This window comes from Corylus avellana, chromosome 8, assembly GCF_965113065.1.
Source record: "Corylus avellana chromosome 8, dhCorAvel1.hap1.2, whole genome shotgun sequence".
NCBI lineage: Eukaryota > Viridiplantae > Streptophyta > Magnoliopsida > Fagales > Betulaceae > Corylus > Corylus avellana.
In genome coordinates this window covers 7077165-7097629 of record NC_142497.1, presented here as the reverse complement: position 1 = coordinate 7097629, position 20465 = coordinate 7077165, and the positions used below count along the sequence as shown (strand labels likewise).

Sequence of the window (20465 nt, the reverse complement as noted above, 5' to 3'; positions counted from 1 at the left end):
AAATTGAAACTTTGGAGGCGGAATTGCAAATCGCTGACAACTTTGGGGGGGTAAACTGTAATTTTCCCAAAACAAAAAAAACAAAAAAAAAAAAAAAAAAAAAAAAACAAAGAAAAAGGTTCAAAATGAGCAAAAAAAAATGATTACAGTGAGACTAAAACCGGGCCAAAATTGGCCAAAAACCGGTCCAAAAAAGAAAAAAAGCCCAAAAAAGCGGTTAACCGCTAACTGGGCGGTTAACCGCTATCCGGTTAGCGGAGGCGGTTAGTAATTTTTACTAACCGCCTAGGCGGTTGCGGTTAGTGGCTCCACTAACCGCTAACCGCAACCGCTATTTCAGCCCTACAAAATGATACAAATGTCACCCTCTAGTCGATCAATATTCTCTTGTGTCAATGACGTTGAACATAGGCCCCTGAAGAATGCAGACTTCCTGACAAGTGATTTGACATTCCCCGTTACCTGGAAGTGATCCATGCAATGCAATAAGAAGAAGTTGTTGCATAATGACGTGACTGTCATGGCTCTTCAAACTAGATATGGTACGATCACTAAGTCATACATATCGGGAAATGTTTGAGGCATATCCGTCTGGCACCCTTACATTTCGAAGCACTTTCAAAAAATGTGTTTTCTCGTCCTTAGACATCGTGTGGCAAGTTGGGTGCATATATGTTTGACCATCCTCGCCCGTGTACGGATGAAGTGTATGTCTCAACCCCATTACTTGCAAGTCTGTGCGGGTTTCGAGGTTGTCCTTCTTTTTCCTAGAATTTCCAATATTGTGCCAAGTATGTTGTCCATCCCATTTTTTCTTAATGTGCATGACATCAAGGTTGTGTTGCAATAAATTAACTTTCCAATACGGCAACCTAAAGAAAACACTTTTCTTTTTCCACAATACATTAGCAGTCTCCCCTCTTTCTGTAGGCCCACTCTTCTTCTGTTTCTTGTCTTTTTTCGTATTATCCATCTTTGCATTACCGGTATTCTCATCCCCAAATGCCATATCTTCTAATTGTCCAAGGATTTCATCTCAACTTGGCACATCGCCGATACATTCTAGTTCTTGCTTGCCGTCAAATATTCTTTTGTTCCTCCTCCATGGATGATCCATGGACAAGTATCGCATGGGTCCTATATAACAAGATTTCTTGCCGTGTTTTTTAACCTTCTGGACCTTGTCGAGTACATACAGCAGGGACATGCCTTCCCACCCCTGTTAGGCCACCCGGACAAATCTGCGTATGCCGAGAAGTCATTAATTGTCCACATCAACTGTGCTCGGAACACAAAGTTCTTTTTCTTGGAGACGTCAAATGTGCATACACCTACAGTCCATAGTTCCTGTAACTCATCAATTATGGGTCGTAGGTAGACATTTATATCCATCACAAGTGACTTTGGGCCCGGGACTATCAAGGATAGTATAAATGACGTTTGTTTCATGCACGTCCAAGGAGGCAAGTTGTACGGTATAAGCATTACAGGCCAAGTGCTGTAGGATGTGCTCATGTTTCCAAATGGATTAAATCTATCCGAGGTTAGTCCAAGCCTGACGTTCTTGTTGTTCGCTGAGAAGTCTGGATGTAAATTGCCGAATGCCCTCCATGCTTCACCATTGGCCGGATGCCTCAATACACCGTCCTTAGTTTGGTCTTCTGCATGCCACCTCATATAGTGGGCAATATGCTCTGACATAAACAGTCTCTGTAGTATTGGTATGAGTGAAAACCACCGCAACACCTTGACCGGGTGTTTCTTAGTCGATGATATGGGTTAACCATTCTCATCCAAATGAATTTCATCATTCCACTTAGATACTCCACAAACGGTACATGAATCTAAATCCTTATTGTTCCTCCAGAATAACATACAATTATTACGACACGCCAGGATCTTCTCATACCTGAGGCCCGTGTTCCTTAGAAACTTTTTCACCTCATATGCATTAACCGGCAAAGCTTCATCACTCGCAGGTAGCAACTGATTGATGAATTCAAGGAAAGATGAGAATATCGCGTTACTAAGTCCGCTAACGCACTTCAAGTTGTACAGATGTACAGTAGCACTAAGCTTGCTATGTTTGGTCCCATCATGAAGTGGATTCTTTGCCTTCTTAAGCAAGTTGTAGTACTTTAGTACGTCACCTTCAGCGGCTTCTTCATTCACAGTTTCTTCATTCCCCTGCACTACCAGTTCAGGCTCACAATTGTCTTCCATGACACCGTGCATGCCAAATAGATCACGCCACATTGCGTGCATGTTTTCACATTGTTCTGTGCTTATACCCACATTTGTGATCGTGGTAGTCGAATTAGAGACTGTAACAGGAGACCGTACAGGCTTCTCACCGTGATGATACCAGTTTCTATATGCAGTCATTATTCATTTACCCCATGTCAACTGGTCAAATATGAAACAGCGGGTGGCGCTGCTTATTACGACACGCCTTATAGGGGCAGTGAATTTTTCCATCAAGGATTGTACAGTTCATAACTGGGAAGTCCACGAATAATCTACACCCCTCTCTGTATTCTCTCGTACCTCTAGAATGTGTCATCCAACTCTTGTCCATAGCTTTATTTACTGAAACCCTAATTGAATAAAATAAATCTAGGTTAGTGAGTTAGTTGTTATTTTTTTTTAGTGTATTTCTTTAATTACATCGTTTTAATATTTTGTTTATTTTTAACAAATAAACACATACATTTAGTTTTAAGGGAAATTACATATAAATTCCTTAGGTCAACGCACTTTTATTAAAAACTTCCTAGGTGTTTTTTTTTTTCTCAAAAATTGACTCCCTAGGTCAATCGAAACTACAATAAACTCCCTACCGTCAAAAATTTTTAACAGTCGTTAGTGCTATCAAAACTCCTCGTTTTATGTCATTAAAATATGAATTTTTTATTAATTTAATTTAAAAAATTAAATCATAAACCCCCCCCCCCCCCCCCAAAACCCCTCTGGGGCGGCCGTAAGCCACCCCAGGTGGTTTGGGGTGGCTCGCGGCCACCCCTTTCCCACCCCTAGGGTGGCCGTGAGCCACCCCAAGGGTGGAGGGGTGGTCTGCGGGCCACCCCAAACCCCCAATGGGGTGGCCGCGAGCCACCCCATGGGTGGTTATGGGTGGCCACGAGCCACCCATAACCACCTGGGGGTGGCCGCAAGCCACCCCATGGGTGGTTTGCCCACCCCTAGGGTGGCTCGAGCCACCCCAAACCACTTGGGGGTGGCCGCAAGCCACCCCAGAGGTGGGCACACTACCCCTGGGGTGGCCGTAAGCCACCCCATAGGGGTTGGGGGGGGGGGGGGGGGGGGGGGGGGCTGTGGCCAGGGGTGGCACCATTCAATTTTTTTTTTTTTTAAGATTTAATTTTTTAAATTAAATTAATTAAAAATTAATATTTTAATGAGGTAAAACGGGGAGTTTTGAGTAGCACTAACGACTGTTAAAATTTTTTGACGGTAGAGAGTTTATTGTAGTTTCGATTGACCTAGGGAGTCAATTTCTGAAAAAAAAAAAAAAAAAAAAAAAAAAGAGCACCTAGTGAGTTTTTAATAAAAGCGCGTTGACCGAAGGAGTTTATATATAATTTTCCCCTAATTTTAATTATAACATCTACATAATCTAAATTTACAAAACCTAAACAAAATTAATGTCCAAATTTAAATGCATTTGTTATATATGGGGACCCTAGATAAAATAGATCTAGCTATCTAGCCAGGTTATTATTATTATTATTATTTTATGACATTTACATAATCTAAATTTGTAAGACCTAAATAAATTTTTTATATATGGGGACCCTAGATAAAATAGATCTAGCTAGCTATGTTATTTGTTGTTGTTGTTTTTTTTTTTTTTCGTTTATTATAACATTTATACATTTTTTATATATGGGGACCGTAGATAAAATAAATCTAGCTAGCTATGTTATTTGTTTTCTTTTGTTTTTTCCCTTTGTTTTTCTTTTTTAACATTTACATACTTATTCTAAATTTTCAAAATCTAAACAAAAATTAACGACCATATCTAATGCATTTGTTATTTGTTGTTGTTGTTGTTGTTTTTTTTTTTTTTTTTTGTTCTGATAACATGCATTTGCAAAACCTATACAAAATTTAGGGCTAAGTCTAAATGCAAAAACCTGTACAGAAAAACCTACTTTCAAAAAATGTACATACGTAATTTTGCATGCATGCATGTATGCAAATACATTAAACAATATTCCCACCATACAAAACATATATCTCAAACAAATAAATTAATTAGCTAACATGTAAAATTAATTTGCTAATATAACTATATCAATAATATATAATAATACACACTGTAAATTATATGTTTATATAGTTTATTTATTTATATAATATATAAATAAATAAATCAATTAATATATATATATATATATATATATATATATATATATATATATATATATATATATATATATACACCAGAGAGCTAGAGATAGGGTGAGAGAGAGAACGCCGGGTCACTAGCGAGCTAGCTAGTGAGAGAGAGAACACGGGTGAGAGAATGCGTGTGACTGTAACGGAGACGGAGATATGGCCGGCGGTGAAAAAAAAGTGGCAGAGGGGAGGGGGCTGTGGCGCGCGCGGGGGAGAAAGAAAGAGAGGGAGGGAAAAATAAAGAAGAAAAAAAGAAGGAGCTGAACCTAGGCTGGATTCGCGCCTTCCCAAGGTATGCTTCTTGACGTGCCACATGACACGTCAAGAGTTGCAAGATAAATTTTTAAATTTTAATTTATAACATTTTTTTTTTCTCTTATATAACACATTATACATACAATATACTTACAAACTAATTAGAGAGTAAATAGATTAATATTCTAGATGTACAGATAATAAAATTCATTTTTTCGTGAGGTCGGGCTCAATAATCCACTCACTGATGAACACATATTTTGTGTTGGCCGGGTTCATGTGGAGTTTGCGGTAGGGCTGGCAAAACAGGTACCTGGCAAATAAACAGGTACTTGTTTATCCTATGCATGTAACTATTCTTTATGACACCTAAATGAACATTATTATAAAAAAGCATGCATAGAATAAATTGGTCGTAAACAGGTCATGGCAAGTACCTGTTTTGTTAGCTCTAATTTGCGGGTCTTATAAAATAAATGTATTCTGTATGCCCTATTTTTAAAAAATTAATATAGCTATCATATTAATATTAGTAGAATGATTTATGCATGATAATATCATATCATATTAATGTATCTATCATTTCATTTCAAATTAATATTAATGAAATGTTTGATTCATATGCATAATAATATTAATTGGTATGACAAAATATTATCATGCATATGATAATATTATCAAATATTAATGAAATGTTTGATTCATATTAATATGGTTACTAATTAATTTATACTAGTATGATAAAATTTAATGTTTCATACCAATTAAAATTAATTTACCACCTAATTTTTTTCAACTCAGTTGCTATAATTAATTTACTACCTAATTATTATTATTGACGTGTCATTATGGCACGTCAAAAATTTTTGACGAGTTAAAATCCGACACGTCAATAAATTTTTTATTGACGTGTTTATTTAGATACATAAAAAATTATTGACGTGGAAAATATGAGTTGCTGTTTGTCACGTCAATAAAGACCCTATTTTTTTGTAGTGGAAGAAAAGAAAAATTCTTATGTTGGCCATAATTAATAAAACTCATTGAAGTGTAAAGTTGTCTCAATCTTTGTATTTTGGTGGATTAATTCCAATTCATATATATCAAAGTGATTAAGTGAATATACTTAACTTAGCCCAGAAAAAGAAAAGGAATATACTCAACTTAAAATTAAAAAAACAAATAGATTCAATCTCCTCGATCCTGATAAGATTTAGACTCTTGCGCACATTTAAAAGAATTAATGTTCTTTTTATACAGACGGCTAAGTCAAAAAATTTCATTTTCCAAGTAGAAAAATGGTAAAACGTATTCAAATTATTGTACATCATTATAAAATATCTTATTTTAATCAGAAAAATAAAAATCATAAAAAATAATCTAAAATAATGAAAACTAAAGATTTAAGATATCTAGAAGTTTGAAGTCAATAATCCAAAATAAAAATAAAAATAAAAATAAAAGAACTCTCAATTTCGAATTTATTGTTTAAACTATTTCAAATTATTATTATTATTATTTTTTGAAATGGTACAAATTATTATTATTATTATTATTGTAAGTATTACAAATTATTATTATTGGGTTGACTAAAAAAGTGTAATGAGTCTCAAAGCGCATAATAAAAGGAATATTAGGATGGCCACGCGTGCTGAGCTCATTGGACCGCAGTTTATTATATTAAAGAACACGGAAGACCACCACCTGTTTGAAGCAGAAACATTGAGAAATAGTAAAACAAGTAAACGAATAATAAAACGCATGCGTCTCGACTCTCAACCAATATATATATATATATATATATATATAATCCGAAATCAGTGCATGCCATTTAACTGGAAAACAACAAATTAATTAATTGTCAAACTGTGAGCCTATAATATAAAATGTGGACCGGATTTCTGGAACATGCTTATCTTTTAATTAATAGAAGTTAATTAAATGTCACAAAATTATGATACAAAAGAGTTTTGGTCTTTTATGGTCCAATCATCATAAAACTGGAGGAAATATCCTCCAACGACGCTTTTAAAATAGTGACAAGTGTGTATAAACATTTAAAACGTACGTTAAATTTTTAAAGTCATTAATAGCAGTTTACTAACTTAGACTAACGTTTTAAATATTTATATAGACACTTGTCATTATTTTAAATATGTTGGAGGGATATTTCCTCCTGATTGGTTTGGAGGAAACTTATGTATATAATGTCTAGACACAAATTTTCTCAAAACCAGTATGGATGAAATTTCCTCAAACCTATTTCAATAAGTGACAAGTGTCATTCAACATCTTTGGGTTTCTAAAAAATTAATGTTTAGGTTTTTAGATTAGTAGAATGGCAATAAATGACTTTTAAAAATATTAAAAAATATATATGAGATATGACACTTGTCATCTATTAAAGTATGTTGAAAGAAATTTCCTCCAAACTGATTTGGAGGAAATTCGTGTCTTGTCTGTCCATTGGAGACCCATGAGAGTACTTGTCGGTATACTTACGGACATACTCTTCATAAATATATCCCTATTGATTAAGGGGATTTTAATCTAAATTTTTAATAAGAGTGCGTGTAATGAATTTGATTAATTGGAAATAAAAAATAAAAAAAATAAAAAAAATCCATTCAATTAAGCATCTCAATCATCCGAGTAAAATGCTTACTTCAGTTGATTTTTTTTTTTTTTTTAATATATATAGAGTTTATGTGCAAAAACTAACTCCAAATTCTAGTTGGAAATTATAGTTGTCACTTGGAGTAATTCTAGGTAACCTACTTATCATGAATTTATTCTATTGTCCTAATTAATTAAGGATATATATATATATATATATATATATATATATATATATATATATATATGCTGACGAGTTCTTCCCTTAACGATTATTTTACTCAGTTTCTAATACTAATCTTGGCCTAAGCTTAGGCTTTGACTAGAAAAGAAAAGAAAAGAAAAGAAAAAAGAACAGCAGTGTGATTAGGTTGGCTTAAGTCTAAATTATTTGTTTGTTATTAAACTTTTCCATTTATCCAAAAATGTATTTATTTATTTTTTAAAAAAATGGTTTGTTTAACTGTAATGTCAAATCTTATCCAGGAAAATAAATAATAAGAAAAATGAGACTCAATTCTCAAAGGGAATTATTTGAAGTTCAAATTTAGAAAGTGAGAGCTGGATTCTATATATATACCAGAAGGGGGTAAAAAAGAAAATTAACCAGGTTGTTTATTAAAAGATGACTTTTGCTTTCACATATGAGTAATTAAGGATTATACACACAAGTTAAGGATTAATACGAGAAACTCATTTCAAAAAAAAAAAAAAAATCTAATTATCACTAGATCAAATTCCATTTAATAAAATTGTGAAACATAATTATATTTAAGTCAGTCTCGTACTAACAGAACCCGTTAAGTCAATAAACAGAATTTAACTTGAAAAAGTAAACCGTGAATAACCAATATATAGTGAAAGGCTGTAAGGCAAAAACTTCTCCTACATGGTGGGCAGAAAACAGCTGTATCTAACACTTGTTTTCTAGTTTTTTTTTTTTAATGAGTGAAAAATTGTCCCAAAAATATTGGGATTTATTCAACGAAACACAGATTCTATAGAGTGTCATATCCAATAATTAGGGGTCACGTCCGATTAAGCAACTTTAATTATTTGTTCTCTTTAATTATATAATACTAACAAAGATTATGATTTAAACTTAATTCCAAAAGGTCGGCTCAAGTGACTAAAATTTTGATCCAGGTAAGAATATATCTTTAGATGCAAATAATTATTTTGGAATTATGTGTTAAATTACCAGTTGTCTTAAAAGTTTAATCTGATAGAAAGAGGTAAATTTAATCACTTAACCATTACTTTAACACTCCTCTTCACGTGTGGGTTCAAACTTCCTTTAAATAGGTGATGCCTAACACGTGAAATATTTAATTGAAATGGAAGTGAATTGACGGAGTTAATTAAGGTTCGATCTTAGAATTTTTGGCTCTGATACCATGTTAAATTGCCATTCATCCCAAATTTAAAAGCTTGCCTAAAAAACTTAAGCTGATAAAAGACGTAAATTTAATCACTTAACTATTACTTTAACCATTACTTTAACGTTATGCTCGATTTCTTTTTAAGTGCAAATGATTTAATTAAACTCGGTGAAATATTGCGATAAACTCTGAAATATATACAAACTATATTTTCCATTTTTTTTTTTCGATTTATAATATTGCATAGAAAGAAGAATCGGTGAAATTAGGAGTATCAGAAACTGGAGGTTCTATGCAAAACAGCTCGATCGCCTAAATTAGAACAACTACTGTTCCTCCTCATGCCAAAACTAAACGATCCAACGCCCACCACCCTCACCTCTATACACGTCTCGTGATTTTTGACCGTGGATCTTCCTGCGGACCCCTCCTCGGCGTCTTCGGAAAACCGAGTCGCCCGGCAAACCGGACACGTCACGTTGGACGACAGCCACGTGTCAATGCAGTCGGGGTGAAACACGTGCTTGCAAAAGGGTATCACCTTCACGGCCTCTTTCTCCTCGAACTCGCTCAGGCAGATCGCGCAGTCGATCTGGTTCTTGGCGTCGCCGCAGTAGGAGAACACCGGCAGAGCCCTAATCGTCACCGGGTCCACTCCTTTTCGCGGCGGAGAAGACCTTAGCATGCCGGCGAGGCGCCGGCGACGAGGTGACTCGGCGTCGGTGTTTGCGCAGAAACAACGCGAGCAGATGTAGAGGAAGCCCATGATGAAAAGCGCAACGAGGACGATGGACAGCGCGGCAACCACTTCGCGCTGCGACGGCACTGGGCTCGGATCCGACGTCACGCTTTCTCCCGGCGGCGGTGACGGAGTTGTCGTCGTCGTCAACGACTGGGTGAGTAGCTTGCGGCTGTGGGGTTTCATTCCGATTAATAATATTCTGTCGGAAAGAAAACTTATAATGTTTGTGGAAGGGTTTTGTCGGAGAGACAGTGTGGGTTTTTGTTTTTTGATGCATGGTGTTGGGAGTTTATATAAGATTTTGGTTTTGGATAAGGTGCTCAGGCGGTGGATGAAAATGAGTGGGATTTACTCTACAAGAGGACCGTTTTAATTAAAAAAAAAAAACAAAAAAATAAGGAAAAGTTAATGAGAATGTTTTCAACTTACTTTTCATCTTGTTCGTACGTCCTAAACCCGAAATTAAAAAATTTAGGGTTATTTAATTCGATCTGTTTAATTAAATAAGTCAAATTAACGTTAATCTATATATAAAAATTATTCATTCTTTGACACGAATTGAATCCGATACGCAACATACTGACAAGTAATTTTTGATATTATCTATGAATTCGATTAGAACTCAATACAAAATTAAAGGGTTAAAAGTTGAGATATTTAACTGGTTTAATTGAATTGATCGAATTAGAGTTAGCTTATATAGTTTTCTACATATGCGTCTAGGGAAAAACTAGACAATTAAGAGTGGGGGGACAAAATTTTAAAAATAAAAATTTAGGGGTAAAAATTTAGTTTTTGGGGAACAATTTTAGGAGGTAATTTTAAATTTTTGTTCCCCCATAGGCATACACAGTTTCGCCCGTCGGCACGACACACAAATACAAATTGCCTCTCCTAATTTAAATCATTCATCTATTTGAATATTTGATAATACAAATATACAATGAATGTATACTTTTCGGTGCCTATTTCAATATTTTTCTTAATTATATTATCTAGAGTACGTGATTCTAGAATTTACTTGTGAAGAGCTCTATTATTATCTAACTTGTTTTATTTGAATACGATCATAGGTGTGAACGGTGTTCCAAATTCGAATTATTATAATTATTATAATTTGTTTTTTTTTTGTTCTGATAAGAACAAGAGATTAGGATACTAATTTCGCCAATTATATGGGCATTTATATATATTTATATATATTTGATGACAAAGAAAGATAACAATTCTCATCAGAATAATACAACAGTTGTGGTTGGCATCCAAGTAGCTAGTATCTTTTAATTACTACTCTCTACGGATCTATGTACACGTCTATTCCTGTATTTATTTATTTTTTAAAATTTGGTGCAAGTCATTTTCTTGGTGTTGATATAGAATAAATTATATATGGTGAATTTGTAAATTAGATTAATGTTGGAAAATTTTCCTAGTCAACAAGAGTTACAATTATCTCAACATTTAAAGGGATTTTCTTCAAGAGTTTTAAACATTTTCGGCTATCCGTTTTATTTATTGTGTTTTATTAGTTTCCAATGAATATTTAAATCGTTCTCGAATATTATAAGCATACAACAACGTACGTACGTATAAGACAACTATTTTGGAGGATGATGTCTCAACAGCAGAATTTTTCAAAAATACAGAAAGCCAACCCAAAATATATAATTAATTTTACCTTATTATATATAAATATATTCAGGTCTATTAATTTTACCTTATTATATTGAATTTAATCTAAAAAGAATACATCGGGTACGTTGGTGATTGTTTCTTAAAAAAAAAAAGGGTTAATAATTTTTTTGATACTTGGGTTTTAAGGTTTTTTAATTTTTCGCCCTAGGTTTTAAAATATGACTAAACTAATACCTCAAAGTTTAAAAAAGATCAAATTACCACTTCCAGTTTAAAAAATTCTATGGGGGTGGACGGCCACCCCCTTGACCTTTGGGGTGGCTCAAAGGCCGGTCTGGGGGTGGCTAAGGGCCATGGGGGTGGTAGAAAGGGGTGGTTCGGCCACCTGCATAGAAATTTTTAAATTGGAGGTGGTAATTCAGTCTTTTTCAAAATTTGAGGTATTAGATTTGTCTTCTTTTTAAAACCTAGGAGAAAAAAATAAAAACATTAAAACTTAGGTACCAAAAAAGATATTAACCCTAAAAATAAAAAGAGAAAACAATTGTCTATATATGGGTGACGTGAAATCTTGGCACGTAAATTATGAATTTGCCCAAGCTTACGCTAAGAGCAATTTGATCAAGGAATATTATTATACTATCAAGGATTTTGAATCTTGATCATCTCATAGGGCCCACGTCGTTATAACCGTTGGATGAAATAAATGAACACCTTCTAGTTTGTTGAGACATTGTTTTTTTTTTTTTTTTTTTGAGAAATTGTTGAGACATTGTTGGACCTGGGCCAAGGACAATCTTATATTGGTGCTTTTCAAACTTGAGTAGGGCCCGGCCTGTCAAAAAAAAAAAGCAAACGGCCGGTGGCGTGGGTGTTTCTAGTGAATGGGCTCCAGCTCATGCACAGTGAACAATCTACAAATTGTAAGCTACGTACATATGGATTTATATTTTATATATAGTTGATTTGAGGTTTTAAAATTCGTGATTTTTTTTTTTTTTTTTAAATTAAAGTAAATAATAAAATCATGATTTTGCATTTAAAATTGTAGAAACGCACTCTTAAACACTCCTTCCATGATTTATCCTACAAGTGTCGTGTATTTCAATTGTATTAGAACATGTTTAAAATTACGTTTGAAAATAGAGTTTTTAAGTTAAAAAATATTTTTTTGACAATTTTTTTAGCTTTTAAGACTCTTAAAAGCACTTTCATTTATTTTACCAAACTGATATATATAGACTTTTTAGTGCGCCCAAATAATCTAGCTCTTAATCTGACTTGTATAATTGCATTTTTTGTTGTTACTAAAAATATAATTTTTAATGATGGTTAAAGGATAAGAAATACATAATATTTAAATTAAATCATTTCCTAATTCAAAATTATTTAGTACTGACAAGTTATTAAAATTGTTTATTTATTTATTTATTATTATTAAGATTATACTGTCAACAGTGAAGATTTATTAATTAGTGTACCACTGTACCTGTTCTAGCTAGTGTTGTGGTTGTATTTTGTTGTTCCGGGACTCTTTTTTCTCTCATACTCTCATATATATAATGTAATTTTATTTTTTTTAGTTTATTGCAATCTAATCTTACCCATACAAAAGAAAAAATAACACCATTTTTTTTTATCCCCAGTAATTACTCCGAAATAAAAAATAAATAAAAACCCACCCCCAACACAAGATAATTTAAAAAAAAAAAAAAAAAAAAAAAAAAACCCAGAAATATATATATATATATATATATATATATATATATATATGTGTGTGTGTGTGAAAATAATAAATACGACTCCAAACGACACCAATAAGGGGGTTGAATAGGTGTATGCAAATAATACGCGAAATTAAAAATTAAACAATTATACAACCAAAATATGTAGAACAATAGATCACAGAGACACAAATATTTTGGTTACGAAGAGGAAACCATTTAGAGAACTCTCTAAAATGTAAAACCTCTCCGGGGCAGCCAAACCCAGGAAATCAATCAACTATAAAAGAATAAGGATTACAAGAAGTTCACATTTGCAAAACTTTTGCAATTGACACTACAGTAGCCATTTCCAGAACATCTGGCACAATCCGGTAGACTTCGGTTGTATATGATCTGTGATGAAGACACAACTTTTAACTCTAAGAGAGACTAACCCTAACGCTCAATATCTTAAACCCTCTCTTAGCACATGGAATTCTTATATGGAATTCCTTACAATTTCGTGCATAACAGCTCTCTATATATAGACTACAAGAAAACCTAGTACTAGTTGAAATGGGAAGAAAAACTAGTTCTAGTTGGAATAGGATTCATCCAAATTTTTTTCCTTATCTTGCGAGACGATTTTGGCATAGCTAACTTTCGAATTTTGAAAATCTTATTTCACAAAGATTTGTATAATTTTGTGTTAACTTTCCAATGCCGCTGGTTTTACCTCAATCCGATTCTTGAGCCGAAAGTTATGGTCTGAATACTGATACATGTGCAGGATACGAAATTTAATCAAATCATATTTTAACTCTAATTAAAGAATTCCGATTTGATTAAACTTAACCATATCATATAGGTCTTCTATTATGATTGGTTAAAGTTAACCACATCTTCTAAGTCTTCTCTTGACACAAGACCTCGTGTATGCACTGCTGACGGGATTGCAGATGAATGTATTTTGTCATTGAATTTGGCAATTCAAAACCCAAAAATATGGTTTTCAGAAAAAATAAAAAAAAAAAAAAAGAAAAAAAAAAGCTAATTAAGAGGACATGGATCTAGCGCCCTGTGGCGGCATTGTTGTTGGTGTAGGTGGTGACAGCCTTAGAACCCTCAGCATCGGCGTGCTTTCCAAGCTCCCCAGGCAAAACCAGCCTCACCGCCCCTTGGATCTCCCTCGACGTCAGCGTCACTCTCCCCGTGTATTTCGACAGCCTCGCCGCCTCCTCCGCCACCCTCTCGAACATGTCGCTCATCAAATTGTTCAAAAACGTCATTGCTTTCGACGATATCGCCATCCCCGGGTGCACCTGCTTCAACACCCTCAAAACGAACCTCTTGTACCCCTCTCCACCGCCCCGATCTCTTCTCCTCCTCCTCCTCCTCTTCCTCTCTTCCCCTTCTTGCTGCGAGGCGGCGACGGGCGTCTCCTCGTCTCCTCGTCTCCTGCTTCTTCTTCTTCTGCTGATTTTCCTTCATTTTCTTCAAATGCCGGCGGTTGGTCGGTTGCAGCAACTACTGCCACGAACACAGTTTCTTCCCGCACAACTTTTCTGGTGGTTTTCGCCACCACCTTAGCCGACCGCTTCGGAGCCATTCTTTCCTCCTCTTGTTTCCTGGATTTTCTTTTCCCTCTGAAAACAAACGATATGAAAATGGGGAAGTCATGTGTTCGGGGCTACGACAGATGGACACGTGGAGGACAGGTGTCATTGACAAGCCACGTGGGGGTAAAAAGTAAATATTGGGAAATCTAGAGGTTTCAGGAGGGTGATTCAAGATTCTACTGCTGACATGATGAAGTTAATTTCTACTTTGTTTTTTACCTAGCTGATTAATTTCTTCGTTGAGTGAGCTAATGCCCAGACCAGAAAAAGCAAAAAAGGAAAAAACCACCAATATTATTCCTTTCGATCTCTTTTGTTCCCTTCTCACAGTTAATTTTTGTCATGACATGTAAAAGGAAAATACTATGCGTTTTTCTAGTTTTTTTTTTGTGTCCTCTCAACTATGATGTGATTTTTAAAATTATTAATAGATTAAAAGTTAATAATAATAATAATCTTAAATTCAACGATAATTTTAAAAGTTACATCACAGTTGGAAGGACACTAGAAGAACACTTAACATTTCTCTATGTAAAATAGGAGAAAACAAAATTAACTCAAAGGGATTTGACTTGGTTTGTTTATTAACTAAGAATTGTTCAAAATGCTATAATATATGGGCTCTTATTCATCAAGTAAATTTACTTGCAATGCAAATTTTTTAATTTTGATGGGTGAGAATAATATAAATACGTAATTAAATTTAAATATTTGATTACAATTAATCAAATATAAATAATAAGTATTAGGACAAACTTTCACTTATTTGAACTTTTATCGCTTTTGTAATTACTTTATTAAAGTTTAAAAACTCTTAATTTAATATATTAAAAAAAAAAAAAAACTAATGTAAGGATGACATTATAATTTTTTTTTTAAAATTGAATATTTTAAATTAAGATCTTTTAAACTTTAAAAAAGTTATTACAAAAGTTTAAAAAATTTAAGGGGGTTAAAATGAAATTTTCCTTAAATATTATAATAAAAAAGTAAATCAAACTAATATAGAAAAGAGAAATGGTATATTAATATCTAACACTCCCAAGTCCCAAAAGCTATGTCCCCGATAGGAATACTGATCAGCTGGCGAGACCCAAAAGTTGCCTAAATCTTTCTGGTGTTTGGTGAGAAGGAAAAGGATCTGAATTGTTAAATTCTTCGGCCCAACCAAAAGCTACATGTGAACATTGCACGTCCACTTTGCTTAATATATATAGCTTCTTCATTAATTTACCAATAAATAATAATAAAAATAAAAAATCTTTGGACTCCATGAACATTGTGTCTCCATTACTACTTGGAATGATTTAGAATGATGGTTTACTCATTAATTAAGTGAATTACCTCAGTTATAACAAATTGATAAACCGACTTCTCCCTGAACGTAACATTGTGATTAAGAACATGTTTAAGAAATAGAGCTTTTAAGTCGAAAAAAACACTTTTTGGCAAAAGTTTTATTTTTAAGCTTTTCCCAAAAGTGGGTTTTGACAATTTTTAGGTTTTTTAGACCCTTAAAAGCGCTTTTAATTTTTTTTTACCAAACGAGTATTTTTTTTCTTCAAACAGACTTTTTAAGTGTTAAACGTATTTTTATGCCTCCAAACGCATAGCCAAACAGACCATAAGTACTCTTAGCCGAACCATGCACTTTACTCACTTGTTCATAATAAGTCCTTTAGTCATATTTTTCATTCAATTTTTGAAAACGGATTGAGTAATTAATGCTACAAGTCCTTCTTGTGTCTCTCTAAGAATGATGTGGCTCTTAAAATCACCATTGAACTTGTGATTGATCATTATTAGATTTTGATCAAATTGTAATTTTAAGAGCCACATCATTCTTGGAGGGACACAAAAGTGATACAAGAAAAACTTTTAGAATTACTATTGGTTGTTATTTTTTCCACGTCATATCAGACCAATATAAAACATGCCATGTGCATCCAAATTTATGTCACCATGCCACATATACAATTATGTCTAAAATATTTATTTATTTTTTAAAAAAAATAGAGAGAAAAAGAGAAAAGATGGAGATGAGTTGTGAGGGTGGATGGACGTACATCCACTAGTATTGGCCCCCCGCCGCCCATCCCCCCCCCCCCCTCCCTAATCCCGTAGAGTAGATTAATTTCACCCTCATAGAGCTCCCACCACAAAGAACAATTGGGTACAATTGTACTATGGTGATGTGAGTCGAAATGAGAAATGTTACACTTATCAAATTTTACTATTAAAAATTGGTTTTTAAGTGATATATCATCATCTTATGAGATGATAAAATATTTTTTAAAATAATAAATCTCATAAAATGATGACACAGTATCTGAGAATAAAATTTTAAAAGTGTAGCATTTTTCAATCTAAATACAAGTGACACATTTTCTCGGTTTGTACATAGAGAAAATGATAGCTAGTAAGTTTTTTTGCAAAATGCTGGATAGAGAATATGACGATAACAGATACAAGCCGAGAGAGAGACATGTCATTTTTATAGATTCGGTTGAAAAACTTTCAACTTAGTTTGGAGAAAAACTCGATTCCTGAATAAACAATTAAAGTTTAATATAAGTCATATATATATATATATATACACGAGTAATTATGTTCTATTTTTGTATGACCAATATATATGTTGGAATATATATCTAATTCAATTCCGGCAATAAATTTACCTTTGTTAAAATTACAATATATCATATTTTTATTTTATAATTATATTAATCAATTTTTAATTCTGTTTAACAATGATTTATGCAATTAATTGATTGAAATTTAGCAGTAATTAGCAAGAAAAGCAGCAGTTACGTACCGTTTCGTTTTGCCGGGAAAAGGTAATTTTAATTTCGTCCAACGGTAAAAAAAAAAATTAAAAAAAAAAAAAAAAGTAAAGAAAGCCGAATTTTCCGCCTTTCACTGCAGAAAGGAAGTACGGACACTCTCACGGGTTTCCTTCCTAACATCTATTTCTTTGTCTAACGCTGTCGCTTTCTCTCTCTTCTATAGGTCCGAATCCAATAATCCAAAATGTCCCACACGCGCGCGTTGCACACGCTGGCCCTTGGATTAAATATATTATGCCAGAGACGTGGCACCGGCATCACCGTTCATCCAAGCGGTGGCTAAAACTTACAAGCTTATTTATTGACTTTTTTTAAAAATAAGTAAAATTATTTCCTATATTTTCAGAAGAACAAAATGTCAAAGGAGTAGATTGACAAACGTGCAGGAGAGCAGGTGGTGACAGTTAATTGAGTGTTCGATATTTATTCTAAATCTGCTGTAATTAATTAAGGGCATAGGTCTCTTGGTTTGGGTCATTATCATAGATTCCATTTCTTTTTTTTCCGAAGTTCATGAGATAAATGAGATGAGTTAAAACCTTTTACATCCAAATATCCCTACAGTGGCAGCTTTATGAGGTCCACCTTCATATTTTACCCCATATATATATATAATTGAGTCCCACAGCAATGTTTGTTTTGGAACCACATTCATATTGAATTATACATGAAAACTATATATGATCACCACTTGCATATCTTGTAGGGTCATGTTTAATTTGTTTGGGCATGCTCTGTATATATTTACAACAGGTCCTTATTAGTAAGGCTACATATTCATCTCATATCCTGTTCTTACATTATTGAGATGAATCTTTATTAAAAAAGACAAAAATTTAATGATTAATAAGCACTGTCACGTCAATCAGGTGATATAAAAGTATAATGAGAGATGAACATTTAAAATTACTCGGTTCTTACATGAATTTATGGAAAAATCAAATCGAAAAACCTACCAGCTTATAATTTGGCCTGTTCAACCACCGGACGTATGGGAAAGTTTTGGTAAGTTTTGTATGGTACATATATATATATATATATATATATATATATATATATATATATATATATATATATATCACGTAACTTGTATATTTTTCCATGATTTTGCCGCCTCAGCAACTTCTGTGGTAGATCCAGCAACTTACAGCAAGCAATAATTAAATTATTTAAACTATGGCATAAATTTCATGAAAATCAAAATAATTCAATTCATACAGAAACATAATTGCAGCAAAACTAACAATCTCATGCTGTCATGTTACATACCATCTGGAATTGCTGATCACAGTTATTTTAAACTTACTGATTATCATTATTCAATCAAGATTACACACATATATATATATAGGTGTTAGCTAGATACATCGAAGAAGAACAATATTAAGTACTTAAACGGAAACTACATAATTAAGAAGAAATTGTAATTTGGATAATTTATAGGAATTACGAAACAAACCTATATAGTTAGAGAAAGATATATATATCAGACACTTGTGCATCTCCTCTTAACAGCATGAGACATGATCCTAGGAAATTCGAAGCTTGATTCGAAGCTTGATTGAAAGAAGGATTCCAACTCTTCACGCCTTGTGGTTTCAAAGAAGTGCAACTCTTTACCTGTCCATTTCCTCTTGTTCACAAATACTCCTGGTCGTTTCCGAGGGGTGGGAGGGCAGCTCTGGACGGTCGGAATTTTGCTGTCAACGGAAGTGGGTGTCCGACACCCTTCGTTGTCGTCGTCGTCATCGTCTTGCTGATCCTTTGGATTTGGAAATTGAAGGCTTTGAAGTTTTGGTAGATTTTTCTGGACGGTCGGAATTTTGAAGTCACCGGAAGTGGGAGTCCGGCACCCTTCGTCATCATGATCTTGCTGTTCCTTTGGATTTGGGAATTGAAGGCTTTGAAGTTTTGGTAGATTTTTCTCGGAGGTATGGTCGTTGGACATGATGGAGAAGAGATATGGATGCAGAAAGTTGCAACTTTTAGGAGGAGAAAAAAAAACAGAAGTACAAGAAGTTTAAAGAAAGTGACCGAAAATATGTTTGTGAGAGAGGAGAGAGAGAGGTTGACAATTAATAGTCTTTGCTAATATATATATATATATATATTTGCTCTTACCTTGTTAAAACTTTTTACTATACTGCCGTTCGCACCTTCTTCTCTTGTGTTCCTCCTTTTTATACCATCTATTTATAAGACTTTTCTCTCGATACCCAATTTATCACGCTCACTTTATATTGATGATGATGTGGCATGAATTAAATGGAGGTAAAATAATTGGTTTTTTTTTTTTTTTTTTAAGTGACCGATTAATAATGCCACAGTAACCGATATAAAATGAATGCGAAAATAGATTTATTCTATACAACTATGCATGCATCGAAGTGATCAGAAAAAAAATAAAACACAAAAAATGCACCGCATGAAAAGTATCAATGATTGACAAAAAAATTGACATGTCAACGCATTTTAAGTCTCTTACCTTTCATTTTTTTTTTTTTAAGTGATTGACATAAGAAGTCATTTAATAAATAGGTATAAAGAGTAAAACTACTCTTAACTATTTTATATATATATATATATATATATATATATATCCAATTATTTTCTTTTTTCTTTTTCTTACAAGGGAAGGATGTCAATTATTTATTTGGTAAACTGAAATACATTTTCATGTCATGTTTATATATAGTTTAAATCCATGGAATCAAAAGTAACCCTAGGGATATTTTCTTCTTAACCAATAATTACAAATACTCAACTCTCATTTCACTAGACTAAATGACAATGCTCATCTGCTCGTAACGATAGACATAGTCACATCAGCTCAATAAGAAGGTGAGAGCGTAAAATTACTTCTTTTTAAATACCGATCCCTAGGCTCATATCATGCACCGCATCTGATTATAACTCTTTTGTTAGTTCATAAACAGTAGCTGTCCCCATGTTCTTTAACCCACCTCCAGAGCATCCCATGAATACAATGTTCCCCTTATCCTCTCTCTCTCTCTCTCTCTCTCCTTTGTCATATCAGAATTGAACTCCCCCTTTCTTACTTGTATGTATCTATAAAACAGACTTTTAGCGGCATTGGATACCTTTTCGGACACTGACAAATGATTTCTAAGTTGACAGATACATAGAATTCCCTAGCACATATCCCATGCAACATTTTCTTCTTTCCCACCTACCTTATAATAAACTAATCAAACTTTCCACCACGGCCATGCCATGGGCATTCA

At 33.6% G+C, this 20465-nt stretch overlaps 1 protein-coding gene and 1 pseudogene across 1 annotated transcript; both read right to left on the bottom strand.

The window, feature by feature from the left end:
- Window positions 1-8822: 8822 nt before the first annotated feature.
- Window positions 8823-9660, bottom strand: LOC132164664 (RING-H2 finger protein ATL57-like). Its single transcript, XM_059575206.2, has one exon. It carries the CDS (start codon window positions 9595-9597, stop codon window positions 8947-8949), a length of 651 nt encoding a protein of 216 aa, XP_059431189.2. The 5' UTR covers window positions 9598-9660; the 3' UTR covers window positions 8823-8946.
- Window positions 9661-13744: 4084 nt separating this feature from the next.
- On the bottom strand, window positions 13745-14388 carry LOC132164655 (uncharacterized; annotated as a pseudogene).
- Window positions 14389-20465: the final 6077 nt, after the last annotated feature.

Coding starts and splice junctions, on each gene's coding strand:
- LOC132164664 (XM_059575206.2), bottom strand. CDS start 9,597: ATGAAACCCCACAGCCGCAAGCTACTCACCCAGTCGTTGACGACGACG.